Here is a 15,359-nt window from a genome sequence, read left to right as displayed (position 1 = left end):
CGAACTTCTTTATTGGTTTTGTTTGTTGCGGCCATTGCACTTAAATTATTAAAACATTTTGGAATAACTCCAGAAATGTTGTTGTGGGCAAGGTCCAACTTTTTGAAGAAATTGAAGATCACAAATTTTGTGAGGAATACGACCATCAAAGTTATTTGATCGAAGGCTTAGAATCTTAAGGTTTGAGAGCTTATCACCAATCCATGCTAGTATACTTCCACTGAAATGATTTTCACTAAGATCCAACATAACCAAACATCTAGAATTTTGCAATATGGATGGCAATTCTCCAAACATTCTGTTGTTTCGAAGGTTTAGCATTGTAAGATTTAGATGCCATAAAGAAGGTGGGATTTTTCCAGTCAAATTGTTGCTTCCCAAATTTAAAAGGTACAAATCCTAGCAATGATTCCAACAATCTGGAATATCTCCTGAGATAAGATTTTTATCAATGTAAAGAACTTCCATCTGTTTCCTACTTGATGCATCACAAATTAATTGAGAAAAAGATCCTGAAAATGAATTATTTGACAAAAATAACAATGTTAAAGTTGAGAGTACTCTTGGCAATGGACCTGTAAAGCGGTTTAAACTCAAGTCAATAGTGGTTGTTACATTTAAATCTGAAATCTCTCCTCTAAGTTGATTCGAGGAAAGATTTAAATATTCAAATTGAGTGGGAAGGTTCAAAAACCAAGTGGGCATGACATCTGAAATTCCTGCATAGGAGATATCCAAATAAGACAATTTCTTTTGGAATTTTAGCCACTGGGGAAACTTTGGGCCAAGATGCCAGTGACCCAATTCGATCCTTTCACATTGAAATGGGGGAATCCAGCTTGAGTTTGGTTCAAATTTATGAAGATCCGCATAACTCAAATCAAGGTACTGCAAGGAAGAAAGTCCAGAAACCCATTGAAGACTTTTTGATTTGAGATCATTACCTCCAAGATCAAGATACTGCAACTTTGAAAGATTCCCAAGGTTATGAGGAATTGCTCCCTGAAATTTTGCATCAGAGAGGTTAAAATATGTTAAACCCTCCAGCAAACCGAAAAATTTCAGGATATGTATGCTGCTAAAATCGTTATTGCTCAAGTCCAGGGAACTGAGATGCTTCAACTCCAGCAGTGAAGGATTTATTTTGCCTCCTAGCAGGGAATTGTAGTAAGCTTCCCATTCAGCATATGGTGCAAAGCCATCAGGCTCTGAAAGAGGAGCCAAGTGCAGTTCGTTGACGTGGCCTGTTGAGTTATGGCAGACGACACCAATCCATTTACAGCAATCCCCTCCTTTAACCCATGAAGATAACCTGTTTGAAGGATCAATAAGATGATTCTTGAATTTCAAAAGAGCTTCTCTCTCACTTTGAATGCAAAGTAGGTTGGAATTGGCATGACAAAAGGACAAACAGATAGCGGGAATGAGAAGAAGAAAAGGGAATAAGGAGACTGGAAGAGGAGTAGTCATGGTTGTAATTGCCATGGCTCCAAATATATAGACTAAGCTTTAGCTAAAACACAAAAAGACCTGAAGCGCAAGGAAGTTTCTTCCAACAAAATGCATTAAATTGGAAATTTAATTATCCACAAAATGTTATAAAATTGAGTCAAACAAAAGTCTATGAAGAAAGCCCCACTCCCACTTTCTTTAAACTTTTTAGGCCTTAAAAGCCAAAGGAGATGAAAAGAAAGAAAAGCTAAAGGAGAAAGCAAAATGTTGAAAACGAAGACTACTTCAACTTTTATTGAGAATAAATCAATTTATCTTATTATTCCTGTATCAACAAAACATAAAGTTTAGAAGTAGGTCAACTTAACCAAGTCTATGGAGTAAGATATTTTTCAAGATAAATTACACCAAGGTCACACTAAAATGCGGTTTGTCCTATTTTGGTCTAATTTTTTTTCTCAATTTAGTTATTTTTGTTAAAATAATTATTCAAACTAGTCACTTTTGTTAAAATAATTTATTTTTCTCAGTTTAGTCATTCGCGTTTATCAATTTGTCTTGTTAAAATATAAACCAATTTTTTAATTCACAATACAACAAGTGAATCACATTCTATCACTCACCAAGTAGAAATCCCACCATTGTACCTAAAGACTAGAATATTCACGTCTAAATCCTCTCCATGAGAACTTGGGAAGTAAACACCCAATGTTTACAATTCAATTTGCACTCTCACACCAAGCAGTTCCTCAATGAATGAATACAAGTGGTCTCAATATGCTCTCATTCATAATCTAGACAAGCCTCCATAGCATATGTCAATTTTGACTTGCAAATATAGAATCTAAATGAAAACAAAGCAACTCATTTTTAATAGCAATTACAATCAAACCAATAGAAGCAACTCCTTGATAATTTGTTAACTTTGCTAATGTGGCATACTGGTGGATTGCCATATAGATGACATGTAAGCATTTAATTAATTTTATAAAATTTAAAATTTTATAAATTAATTTTCAAATTAAAAATCATTAAAAATGAGGATCAAATTGAGACCATTTGTAAACTTTGAGGGTTAATTTTTTTAAATTTATGACTAAATCGATATAATATGTAAAAATTAAGGGCTAAATTTGTTATTATCAATTTTTTTAATTGCTACGTTATCCTGTCGTAAGAGATTTAACAACACTTAATGGAAATGGGCCAAAAAAATTCTTGATTAGTTGGATGACCAAATTAAAAAATTGTTAGTTAAATGATCAAAAGAGAAAAAGGACAAGATACATATAGCCGGTGGTATACTTTATCCTATAAATAAGTAAATAAATCGTGTAAAATCTTGTAGGTGTGCAGGCAAACTCTTTAATATAGCAAAATATCTCAACATGAGGTTATTATTCAAATCTACTAGACGTTTAGAATTTTGGCTTAGCTCCCCAAAATTCAAATTGCCTGCATATAACGAATTATAAAGGTTGAAGCTTGCCTTATCCATGCCATACATCCATTCTTATTTACATATGTTCATTCCTCTTTAGTTATTTGTGGATGTATGGTTGGTTACCATTGATAGTTGCCATAGATCCATTGTTGAGAAAATGGTGAAAGGCATGTAGCTTTGAGATGCCTGTTCTGGTTTCTCCTTTTTGAGTTAGAGAGAGAAGATAAAGGGAAAAAAAGTGTGTTGGATTAATTATAGAGAAGTCCTTAAGTTTTTGTCAAAAGTAAAAAAAAAAAGCTATGTGTCATCATTTAATTGGTTAATATGCCACATCAATAATCCGTTAGTGGATTAATGAAATTTTTAACACAATGACTAATTCGAGTAATTAGCTTAATTAGAGTGATTAAATTGAAAAAAAATTTAGAGTGGACAAACTCTATTTTAGAGTGACCTTCAGTATAGTTTACCCTTATACTTTTATGCGTGTCTAAAATTACTATTTTTTTTGAGAGAAAAGAAATTCATTAATGAGAAAGTCACAAAACACAAGAAACACAAGGAGGAGACAAATTACTAGACTTGAACCAATAGGCTCACCCCATAAACCCGAACCTACCGTCCGTAATCCTCATTTATAATTGCAACATTCTTTGAAAAAGATGTAAGGGAAAAAAACATCCCATTCCATGTGGTTTACATATAAGAAAGCTGCTCACACAAGTAAGTGGGTTGTCTTGTTAGCACACTGACTAGTCCAAAAAAAGGACAAATGCTTAAACGTAACTAATCTTTCAGCACTAAACAGTCATGTAACAATACACCTATCTCAGATGCATCAATTATTGGTGGAGTCCAAGCAGTCATAACTGCCAAACAATTAGACCCAATGACGACATTGTCGAAGAGCAGAGCCTTTAGCCATGACAACGCCTCCCGAATGGCGTAAGCTACACCAATACAAGGACTAAATCTGGCGTACTCAACCCGGAGAGACAAAACAACATCCGCATTATTGACATACAATTAAACGCAATCATACATCAAAGCACACTTTCAATAAATTACACAAGCTTGAAATGCCCTTTATTCTTGTATGAGTACTAAAACTAAATTTGAAGTTTAGATCAATTGATTCAAGTAATCTCTTTTAAAAAGTGGCATTTAATAGATCTAAGATCCGAATCCTATATAATCAACCACAAACACAAACAAACCATTTGTAACAATTAATTAATTTTTAAAATTTAAAAAATTTTAACAATTATTTTTAAACTTAAAAATCGAAATTATTAAAAAATATGAGGATCAAATTGAGGCCATTTGTAAATTTTGAGGGTTAATTTTTTAAAAAATTTAACTAAATCAATATAATATATAAAAGTTGAGAGCTAAATTAGTTATTATCAATTTTTTAATTGCTACATCACCCTTCCTTCAAAGAGTTAATGACACTTAACGGAAATAGACTAAAAATATATCTTTAGGTGACCAAATTAACAAATGATAGTTAGATATTAAAAAGTGACAGTATAACCTGTGGTATAGTTTAGCTTGTAAATAAATAAATCAATAAATCAACAAATGTTGTAAAATCTTGTAGGTCTGCCGTCAAACTCTTTAAATATTACAAAGATGAGGTTATTATTGAAATCTATTAGAGGTTTAGATTGCCTGCATATAACGAATAATAAAGGTTGAAGCTTTTGCCCTTGCCCTATCTATGCCATATATCCATTCTTATTTATATATGTTCATTTTTCTTTTAACTATTTGTGGATGTATGGTGGGTTATCATTGATAGTTGTCATAGATCCATTGTTGAGAAAATGGTGAAGGACATGTAGCTCTGAGATGCCTGTTTTGGTTTCTACATTTTGAGTTAAAAAGAGAACAGAAAGGGAAAAGATGTTTTGGATTAATTATAGAGAGGTCTCTAAGCTTTTGCCAGAAGTCAAAAGAAAGTGTCACGTGTCATCATTCAATTGGCTAATTTGTTACAATAGCAATCCGTTAGTGGATTAATGACATTTTGAAAAATAATGACTAGTTCGAACAATAATATTAATTAGAGTGAGTAAATTGATAAAAAAAATTAAAGTGACCTTGGGTGTGGTTTACACTTATACTTTAATGTGTGTCTAAATTAACTAATTTTTTTGAGAGAAAAAAATTTATTAATGAGAAAGCCACAAAATAATAGCGAACATAAAGAGGAGACAGACTACTAAACCCAAGCCAACAGGCTCACCAGTCACCCCATACACCTAAACCTATCGTCTGCAATCCTCATTTGTATCAATATAAGACATAATTTCAACATTCTTCAAAGAAAGATGAAAGGGGAAAAACATCCCATTCCTTGTGGTTTGCATGTAATAAAGCCGCTCACGCAAGAGAGTGAGCCACCTTGTTGGTACACCCATGAGTCCCAAAAAAGGACAAATGCTAAAACTAATCTTTCAGCACCCAACAATCTAGCTCAGGTGCATCAATTATACATCTTTTTTCCTATCAAACTACATATCCATAGTAGCCCAAAATACATACAATTTACCATAGATCTGGTCCAACTTTCAATAGTATGCAGTCCTCCAAGACCTAATGAGAAACAAGGGAGCCACTACACCCCAAAATCCCATTACAAAGCCAAGAACTATGCTTACATAAAGCCAATTCACTTTACTTCCTTCACTATTACTTCCATTATTTGCAACATCAGTTGGAGTACCTTTTGAGGTGCAGTTCTTAGTGAGAGGAGGTCCGCAAAGATGACTGCCCACATAAGACAAGTTTTCAAAGCTTTGAAGCTGAGTGCTTGCTGGGATTTGTCTTGTCAAGTTGTTATAGGACACGTTGAAGTGATTCAAGAAATTCAAATTGGAGAAACTTGGAGGGATTTCACCATTTAGTCGATTCATGGACAAATCAAGAGATTCCATTAACTCCATGTTGCCAATGTTGTCTGGAATATTTCCTGTTAGGAGATTCATTAAAAATTTTAAAGACAATAGTCCAACAAGACTACCAATTTCTTTGGGGATTTCTCTTGCGAGATTGTTGACTGAAAGGTCCATGTTGGTAAGAAGTCCTAGTGTTCTACCATATTTATCCTCTCGTCCTTTCAACACCAATAAAGCTTTCAAAAAAAAATGAGTCACCACTAGGGCAAAGAAAGTTAAAAAAAATTTCTGTTTTTTGTGGCCATTGCACTTAAATTATTAAAACATTGTGGAATAACTCATGAAATGTTATTGTGGGCAAGGTCCAAGTTTTGAAGAAATTGAAGTTCAGAAATTTTGTGAGGAATATGACCATCAAAGTTATTTGATCCAAGGCTAAGACCCACAAGGTTCGAGAGCTCATAACCAATCCATGCCGGTACAGTTCTATTGAAATGATTTTCAATAAGATCAAGCATTAAATTCCAAGAATTTCGCAATGTGGAGGGCAATTCCCCAAACATGCTATTGTTTCGAAGGTTTAACATACAAGGATTTCAATAACCCAAAGTAGATGGGATTTTCCCTGTCAAATTGTCGTTTCCTAAATTTAAATAAGCTAAAATTTTCCAATGATTCCAACAATCTGGAATTTCTCCGATGAGTTGATTTGTATCAATGTAAAGAGCTACCATCCCCTTTAATGATGGATTACAAATTAATTCAGAAAGGGATCCTGAAAGTGAATTATTTGACAAAAAATAAATATCTTAAACTTGAGTCAACTCTTGGCAATGGACCTGTAAAGCGGTTTGAACTCAAGTCAATAAAATTTGTTACATTTAAAAATGAAATCCCTCCAGTACGTTGATTATAGGAAAGAATTAATTATTTAAATTGAGTGGGAAGGTTCAAAAATCAAAGGGGTATGACATCTGAAATCCCTGCATAGGAGATATCTAAATGATGCAACTTCTTTTGGAACTTTAACAATGGGGGAAACACTGGGCCAAGATGCCAATGACCCAATTCAATAATTCGACATTGAAATGGGGGAATCCAGCTTGAGTTTGGTTCAAATGTAAGCCTATTGTGTGATGCATTCGGAGTTGTCAGTCTCGTGAGATTAGAAAAATGGGTTTCTAATACAGCTCCCTCCAATAGATTATACCTAAAATCCAGAGTTTCCAAAGTTTCCAGTTGTCCAAAACATAGAGGAAAAGTACCATTTAATTGATTTTCTGAAACATCAAAGAACTTCAAAGATGATAACTCCCCTGTGGACAATGGAATGGGACCAGAAATATTGTTTCCAGCAAGCGACAAGTGAGCTAGGTTTTTAAAGTGCCCAAGTTGATCAATTAAATGGCCAAAAAGATGGTTATGTGCCATATCCAATGACTCTAAGCAATCCAAACAACATCTAGACAGACTCTGTAGGATTTCTGATATTCCAACTTCAATTTTATTATATGATAAATCCATACAGATATTCAAGAGAGGTTGGTAATCTTCCTTCTAACATAAGATTAGATGAAAGATCAAGGTGAGTAACAGAGCTCAAGTTTCCATTGGCACTATAGAATTTTCCTTGTAAGTGGTTATCACTAAGACTAAGGAACTGAAGACGGTTTAAACTGTACAGGGAGTTGGGTATGGATGAATTGAGATTATTGATACTGAGATCAAGAACTTCAAGAAAGGAGATGTTCCCAAAGTAATCTGGAATTGGGCCTCACAAAGAATTGCCACTAAGATCAATGGACACAAGACCATGAAGACAAAATATCGACTTAGGTACTGAAGTTAAGCGGTTCCAAAAAAGATCAAGAGCAAGCAGTGATTTTGAAGAATTAACACTGATCGAAGTTGGATCATCTTCTAAACCACAAGATTTCAAGTGCAACTCTAACAAAGAAGGAAGTATGAATGTTACCTGTACCGGCCAGTCATTTGCTTTAGAAAGATTCGTAGAACTCAAATCAAGGTACTGCAAGGAAGAAAGTCCAGAAACCCATTGAAGACTTTCTGATTTGAGATCATTACCTCCAAGATCAAGAAACTGCAACTTTGAAAGATTCCCCAGGTTATGAGGAATTTCTCCCTGGAATCGTGCTCGAGAGAGGTTAAGATATGTTAAACTCTCCAGCAAACCGAAAAACTTCGGGATCTGTATGCTGCTAAAATTGTTATTGCTCAAGTCCAGGGAACTGAGATGCTTCAACTCCAGCAGTGAAGGATTTATTTTGCCTACTAGCAGGGAATTGTAGTAAGCTTCCCATTCATGATCAGCATATGGTGCAAAGTCATCAGGCTCTGAAAGAGGAGCCAAGTGCAGTTGGTTGACGTGGCCTGTTGAGTTATGGCAGACGACACCAATCCATTCACAGCGACCCCACCTTCAACCCATGACGATAGCCTGTTTGAAGGATCAATAATATGATTCTTGAATTTCAAAAGAGCTCTCTCACTTTGAATGCAAATCACGTCGGAATTGGCATGACAAATGGTAAAACAGAAAGCGGGAATGAGAAGAAAAAAAGGGAATAAGGAAATAGGAAGAGGAGTAGTCATGGTTGCAATTGCCATGGCTCACAACCCCAAATACATAGACTAAGCTTAGCTAAAACACAAAAATACATGAAGCGCAAGGAAGTTTCTTCCAACAAAATGCATAGGAAATTTGGTATGAAGGGAAATTTCCACAAAATGTAATATGAATTTGGATTATTAAATTAAAGAAATGCAATAAAGTTCAGTCAAACAAAATGGATGCTATCAAGGAAGTTTTTTACAATACCCTAAAAGCGAAAGGATAAAAAAGAAAGAAAAGAAAACATGGAATTTTTCTATTTGGCTATTACTATGCAAAATTTTGAAAATTGATACTACTTCAAATTTGCATAATGATTTTTCTGGTCTTTAAACATTTGTCGAAAATAAATCAATGTATCTTCTATTCTGCTTTATTTAACTCTAAAACTTTTTTTTTAAGAGAAGCCTAATGTAAATTTTTGAAAGTTAAAATATATTCTAAGTTATTATACACTTTATACATTTGGGATTCAGTGTCGTACTTTCATTTTTAAGTGTATAGTCTATATTTTAAATGTGTGACATTTGAAGTTAAAAAAATATAATTTTTACTTTAATTTTTTTTCTTAATTTAACCACTGTTGTTAAAAGAATTTTTCAAACTAATCACTCCTCTTAAAATAATTTTTTCACTAATGGATTGTTGAGCCTAATCCCTGTGTCTTTGTTTCTATTGTATTCTATCTCATCATATCATATTATGTTCTACGATATTTGAGAATCACCATCAATACCTCGTTGTAGGTGTCCGGGGTAATCCTTTGTTCCATAGTCCTGGGGTTTTTTAAAACCAACCAATTAAGAGTTCTCAAATGTACTAGTACTAGCAAACGCCTCAAAGATACAGTCATCGATTCTCCCAAGAGGCCACAATTACCGCTAGAAAACATATTAATTTAATGATAAGAGCACATTTTTTCTATGCTACTAATACTTGTACTTGCTCTGCTATTCCGCCCAAGCCTAGTTGAGGAAGAATTACGGGGTGTAAAACAAAAAAAATGCTTATTTTATTTTGTTTTGGCTGGTAATACTATATATAAATATAAAATAGAAAAGTAAATATACGATAAGTAATAAATAAAAGGCCACTCCATTTCGGCAAAAGACCCATGCCCAAGTTCCATAGCTTTGGGTCCACTATCCCGATCATGATTTTCATACCCCAGAGGGAAAGGTCCTTCCCTTTTGGGTTGGTTGTGGGCGAGGAGGGATTTAAACCCCCGACATCGTGGTTCGTAGACACGTGCTCTAATCCTCTGAGCTATAGGCCCATCTCGTCTCCACTAGATCTGTTCCAATGAGTACCTTAAAGAAAAGGAACATAACATTTCCTCTCCCCAACTATTTCGGGTTAAGAAGATGTGAAAGTGCCTTTCTCTCTATAAGAATGATCCGTTCTGAGGTGTGAAGTGGGAGAGGGGATTTCTTGGGGTTTTGACGTTGCACATTCATGACACTTTTTTTCCTGTCTTTTGATTAAAGTTTAGAGATGTCTCTATAATTAATCCAAAAATACTTTATTTAAAAAAAACTAGATTAGAAGAAAAAAATTAAAATATCAACGGAATGTTTTATTGAATCTATACATAAAACCGCGCCAACTTCGACTTCAATGTCACTTCCACCATAAGGTACCACCCCAACATCCAAAGACGACGATGATACCTACAAAAACAAATAATGAAGGATTCAAGCTTTAATTATGGAAGAACCAACTCAACCAAGCAGCTGCTTTTGCTTGCTTACATTGTGGCTAAAACAGTACACTAAAACAGATCAATACCAATATGTATCAAAATCAATAAAAAATGATATATCCATTAATATAGTATTGACTCTCTTACTTCAACCATTTAATCATTTTAAGTTATCGAGTAAATATTATGATATTAGATTAAAACAATAACAAGTCAACTTACGCAATCTTATTTCTAAATTGAGTAAAATCAATGTGGAAATGCAGGCAAATTTATTGATTTAGAATAAGAGATTCGCATCATCTTCTTTTGGGAAAGAAAGGCCGGCATCGTCCATAGAATCAGTCAATTTTAATTAATTAATTAATTAAAATTTTCGTATATAAATATCAAATTATTTTCGTATATAACACTATTTTTACTGTGACTGAGCAACTAAGGTCAGTTCTTTATTGAGTCTGAGTTCTAAAATACACTTTCCACCACAAAGGTAATAAAGAAGGTTTGATTTTTATAAATTATAAAAGAGTTTAAATGAAAAAAATTTCATTGTAGGGGGTGAGCCCATGCCAGCCCCTTGGCTACGCCCATGTATGTTATAAATTATAAATTTTAGGTCTCGTTCCAATGCAAATTTCAATTGATATTAATCGTATCGATGTGTAGTGGTAATTTCACTTGTACGAATTATAATATGATGTACTATGTTCATTTTATTTGTTTTAGTTATTTTAAATTGTGTATGTTATATCTTAATCCATTCCATGTTTAGTTTAACTTTATCCTGTAACTCATGTTTATGTTTTCTTAAAACATATAATTTTTATACGTTAAAAAATAATAGTAAATCCCCTGTTAATTCTAGTAATAGATGAAAGACCACGTTATTGACCCAAATTTTCAATTATGATTTCCTTCTCTATGACATCATTCACTGTAATTTTCAATTCTTTTTCTTAGTTTCCCAAATTTCCTATTTATTTCCTCTTGACAGTCAATGATGACAAATTATTTTATGTTCAGTTTTCTCCATAAAGCAGGGGTTAATTCTAGTAATAGATGAAAGACCACGTTATTGAGCCAAATTTTAAATTATGATTTCCTTCTTTATGACATCATTCACTGTAATTTTCAATTCTTTTTCTCAGTTTCCCAAATTTCCTATTTATTTCCTCTTGACAGTCACTGACGACAAATTATATCATGTTCAGTTTTCGCAATTAAGTTTTTGTTACGAAAGTTGCAAAATTTCCTATTTATAAAACATTTTTTTATTAACTTAACATAAAATCTAATATAGTAGATGTTAATTATACAAATACAAAAGATTTTCTTTTATCATATTGTTGGTATGATACTATTTGATAGAATAGAACCAGACATAAGTACCAATGATAGCTCACGAGTTATTTAATTTGAGACATTCAAATCTTTAAAATATAGTTAAGTGGACATTTTCTCATATTAACATCACCTCAATATAACATAAAAAAAGGTTAGATTGTATTAGTATGTTGCATACTTTATAACTTTATTCGTAAGCGGAAATGAGATGATTCATATTTTGAAGAGTACATGAAAAAAGAAGATCTTGATAATTTTAATAATATAAATTCATGTTCAGATAATGATAAGGAGTATCTATAGATGTTAAAAAAAAGAATAACTAAATAAGTATGCAATGTTAAAACAATTAGATAAAATTACATATAATTTTTATTACTCTTTGTTATTTTTATTAAAACATCCCATTCCACGTGGTTTGTATATAATAAAGCCGTTCATGCCAGCGAGTGGGCCGCCTTGTTAGCACACCAAGCGAGTGGAAAGACACAAAAACTAATCTTTTAGCATCAAACAATCATGTAGCGGCAAACCTAGATCAGATGCATCAATTATACATGCTTTTTTCCTATCAAACTACATACCCATAGTAGCCCAAAACACATATAGTTTACCATAGATATGGTCTAGCTTTCGATAGTATGCAATCCTCCAAGACCTGATGAAAAACAAGGGAGCCACTACACCCCAAAATCCCATTACAAAGCCAAGAGCTAAGCTGACATACGGCGAATTCACTTTTCTTCCTTCACTGCTACTTCCATTATTTGCAATGTCAGTTGGAATACCTTTTGCTGTGCAGTTCTTAGTGAGAGGAGGTCCGCAAAGATGATTGCCCATGTAAGACAAGTTTTCAAAGCTTTGAAGCTGAGTGCTTGTTGGGATTTGTCCTGTCAAGTTGTTGTAGGACACATTGAAGTGATTCAAGAAATTCAAATTGGAGAAACTTGGAGGGATTTTACCATTTAGTCGATTCATGGACAAATCAAGAGATTCCATTAACTCCATGTTGCCAATGCTTTCTGGTATATTTCCTATTAGGAGATTCCCTGAAAAATTTAAAGACAATAGTCCAACGAGACTACCAATTTCTTTGGGGATCTCTCCTGTGAGACTGTTAGCTGAAAGGTCCATGCTGGTAACAAGTCCTAGTGTGCTACCATATTCATCCTCTCGTCCTTTCAACACCAATAATGCATTCAAAAAAAAAAGTCAGCAACTACAAACGTTGCAAAAACAAAATTATTGGTTTTGTTTGTTGTGGCCATTGCACTTAAATTATTAAAACATTTTGGAATAACTCCTGAAATGTTATTGTGGGCAAGGTCCAAGTTTTGAAGAAATTGAAGATCACAAATTTTGTGAGGAATATGACCATCAAAGTTATTTGATCGAAGGCTTAGAATCGCAAGGTTTGAGAGCTTATCACCAATCCATGCTGGTATACTTCCACTAAAATGATTTTCACTAAGATCCAACATAACCAAATGTAGAGAATTTTGCAATGTGGATGGCAATTCTCCAAACATTCTGTTGTTTCGAAGGTTTAGCATTGTAAGATTTAGATGCCATAAAGAAGGTGAGATTTTGCCAGTCAAATTGTTGCTTCCCAAATTTAAAAGGTCCAAACCCTGCCAATGATTCCAACAGTCTGGAATATTTCCTGAGATAAGATTTTTATCAATGTAAAGAACTACCATCCATTTCCTACTTGATGAATTACAAAGTAATTCAAAAAGAGATCCCGAAAATGAATTATTTGATAAAATTAGAACTAGTAAAGTTGGGAGCACTCTTGGCAATGGGCCTATGAATCGGTTTGAACTCAAATCAACAAAGTTGCTCACATTTAAATATGAAATCTCTCCTCTAAGTTGATTCGAGGAAAGATTTAAATATTCAAATTGAGTGGGAAGGTTCAAAAACCAAGTGGGCATGACATCTGAAATTCCTGCATAGGAGATATCCAAATAAGACAATTTCTTTTGGAATTTTAGCCACTGGGGAAACTTTGGGCCAAGATGCCAGTGACCCAATTCGATCCTTTCACATTGAAATGGGGGAATCCAGCTTGAGTTTGGTTCAAATCTAAGCCGATTGTGTGATGCTGCTAGAGTTGTCAATCTCGTGAGATTAGAAAAATGGGTTTCTAATACAACTCCTTCTAATAGATTATACCCAAAATCCAGATACTTCAAAGATGATAACTCCCCTATAGACAATGGAAAAGTACCATTTAATTGATTTTCTGAAACATCAAATAACTCCAAAGATGATAACTCCCCTATCGACAATGGAATTTGACCATTTAATTGATTTTCTGAAACATCAAACAACTCCAAAGATGATAACTGCCCTATAGACAAGGGAATTTGGCCGTTTAGTTGATTTTCTGAAAGATCAAGGTAAGTAACAGAGCTCAAGTTTCCAATGGCACTCGAGATTGTTCCTTGTAACTGGTTATCACTAAGACTAAAGAACTAAAGACGGTTTAAACTGTACAAGAAGTTGGGTATGGATGAATTGAGTGAGTTCCCAGTAAGATCAAGAACTTCAAGAATCGAGATGTTCCCAAAGTAATCTGGAATTGGGCCTTCCAAAGAACTGTCACTAAGATCAATTGACACAAGACCATGAAGACTAAATATCCACTTAGGTACTGAAGATAAGCTGTTCCTAAAAAGATCAAGAATAACCAGTGATTTTGAAGAATTAACACTGATCGAAGATGGAACGTCTTCTAAACCACAATCTGACAAGTACAACTCTAACAAAGAAGGAAGTTTGAATGTTACCTGTACCCAATCATTTGCTTTATGAAGATCCGCAGAACTCAAATCAAGGTACTGCAAGAAAGAAAGTCCAGAAACCCATTGAAGACTTTTTGATTTGAGATCATTACCTCCAAGATCAAGATACTGCAACTTTGAGATATTCCCAAGGTTATGAGAAATTGCTCCGTGAAATTGTGCTTGAGAGAGCTTAAGATATGTTAAAATCTCCAGCAAGCCAAAAAATTTCGGGATATGTATGCTGCTAAAATTGTTATTGCTCAAGTCCAGGGAACTGAGATGCTTCAACTCCAGCAGTGAAGGATTTATTTTCCCTTCTAGCTTTGATTGCCTGTAAGCATCCCATTCAGCAAAATCAAAAGGTGAAGGAGCGGCCAAGTGCAGTTGGTGGACGTGGCCGGTTGAGTTATGGCAGACGACACCAATCCATTTACAGCAATCCCCTCTTTCAACCCATGAAGATAACTTGTTTGAAGGATCAATAAGATGATTCTTGAATTTCAAAAGAGCTTCTCTCTCACTTTGAATGCAAAGTACATTGGAATTGGCATGACAAATGGAAAAACAGAGAGCGGGAATGAGAAGAAGAAAAGGGAATAAAGAAATAAGAAGAGGAGTAGTCATGGTTGCAATTGCAATGGCTCACAGCTCCAAATATATAGAGTAAGCTTTAGCTAAAACACAAATATACATGAAGCGCAAGGAAGTTTCTTCCAACAAAATGCATTAAATTGGAAATTTAAGTATCCACAAAATGCTATAAAGTTGAGTCAAACAAAAGCCTGTGAAGAAAGCCCCACTCCCACATTCTTTAAGACTTTTTAGATCTTAAAAGCTAAAGGGGAAAAAAGAAAGAAAAGCTAAAGGAGAAAAAAGACGGAATTTGAGTAAGAAAAGCAAAATGTTGAAAACGAAGACTACTTCAACTTTTATTGAAAATAAATCAATTTATGTTTATATTCCTGTATCAACAAAACATCAAGTTTAGAAGCAGCTCAACTTAAAGTCTATGGGGTAAGTCCCACTCCCACGCAAAATATATTGAAAAAAAACCATTGTTAATATATAGCAAAGAAAAGGAAAAAAAAAC

The 15,359-nt window shown here is 33.9% G+C and overlaps 3 protein-coding genes across 4 annotated transcripts; all 3 read right to left on the bottom strand.

Moving 5' to 3' along the window:
- Positions 1-399: 399 nt before the first annotated feature.
- Positions 400-1,485, bottom strand: LOC107954535 (receptor-like protein EIX1). Its single transcript, XM_016890125.1, has one exon. It carries the CDS (start codon positions 1,483-1,485, stop codon positions 400-402), a length of 1,086 nt encoding a protein of 361 aa, XP_016745614.1.
- A 6,088-nt stretch (positions 1,486-7,573) lies between these two features.
- Positions 7,574-12,611, bottom strand: LOC121210083 (receptor-like protein EIX2). The gene is made up of 5 exons (XM_041082175.1): positions 12,062-12,611; positions 10,183-10,202; positions 10,030-10,101; positions 9,143-9,207; positions 7,574-8,237 (listed from the first exon to the last, which is right to left on the bottom strand). Exons 1-5 carry the CDS (start codon positions 12,609-12,611, stop codon positions 7,574-7,576), a joined length of 1,371 nt encoding a protein of 456 aa, XP_040938109.1.
- Positions 12,000-14,893, bottom strand: LOC107962214 (receptor-like protein EIX1). 2 transcript variants are annotated; one of them, XR_005904534.1, is made up of 2 exons: positions 12,440-14,893; positions 12,000-12,367 (listed from the first exon to the last, which is right to left on the bottom strand). XR_005904534.1 is itself a non-coding variant. In XM_041080017.1 (2 exons), exons 1-2 carry the CDS (start codon positions 14,891-14,893, stop codon positions 12,626-12,628), a joined length of 651 nt encoding a protein of 216 aa, XP_040935951.1. In that variant the 3' UTR covers positions 12,000-12,625. The 2 variants fall into 2 exon arrangements, 1 of the variants encoding a protein (XP_040935951.1); XM_041080017.1 differs by having other exon boundaries at positions 12,000-12,655; positions 14,273-14,893.
- Between the last annotated feature and the right edge of the window lie 466 nt (positions 14,894-15,359).

The sequence above is a fragment of the Gossypium hirsutum genome, chromosome A11 (assembly GCF_007990345.1).
Source record: "Gossypium hirsutum isolate 1008001.06 chromosome A11, Gossypium_hirsutum_v2.1, whole genome shotgun sequence".
In the NCBI taxonomy this organism is placed as follows: domain Eukaryota; kingdom Viridiplantae; phylum Streptophyta; class Magnoliopsida; order Malvales; family Malvaceae; genus Gossypium; species Gossypium hirsutum.
This window is presented reverse-complemented; position numbering and strand designations above follow the sequence as displayed.

What these genes read in the sequence shown, in the direction of transcription:
- LOC107954535 (XM_016890125.1), bottom strand. Translation starts at nt 1,485, where the DNA reads ATGGCAATTACAACCATGACTACTCCTCTTCCAGTCTCCTTATTCCCT.
- LOC121210083 (XM_041082175.1), bottom strand. Translation starts at nt 12,611, where the DNA reads ATGGACCTTTCAGCTAACAGTCTCACAGGAGAGATCCCCAAAGAAATT. An exon ending in TGTGTTTTGGGCTACTATGG is followed by an intron (nt 10,203 to 12,061) that starts GTATGTAGTTTG and finishes GATCTGTTTTAG; the next exon opens with TGTACTGTTTTAGCCACAAT. An exon ending in GATGGTGATTCTCAAATATC is followed by an intron (nt 8,238 to 9,142) that starts GTAGAACATAAT and finishes CATGGGTTGAAG; the next exon opens with GTGGGGTCGCTGTGAATGGA.
- LOC107962214 (XM_041080017.1), bottom strand. Translation starts at nt 14,893, where the DNA reads ATGACTACTCCTCTTCTTATTTCTTTATTCCCTTTTCTTCTTCTCATT. An exon ending in AAGCAAATGATTGGGTACAG is followed by an intron (nt 12,656 to 14,272) that starts GTAACATTCAAA and finishes TGGTGTTGAAAG; the next exon opens with GACGAGAGGATGAATATGGT.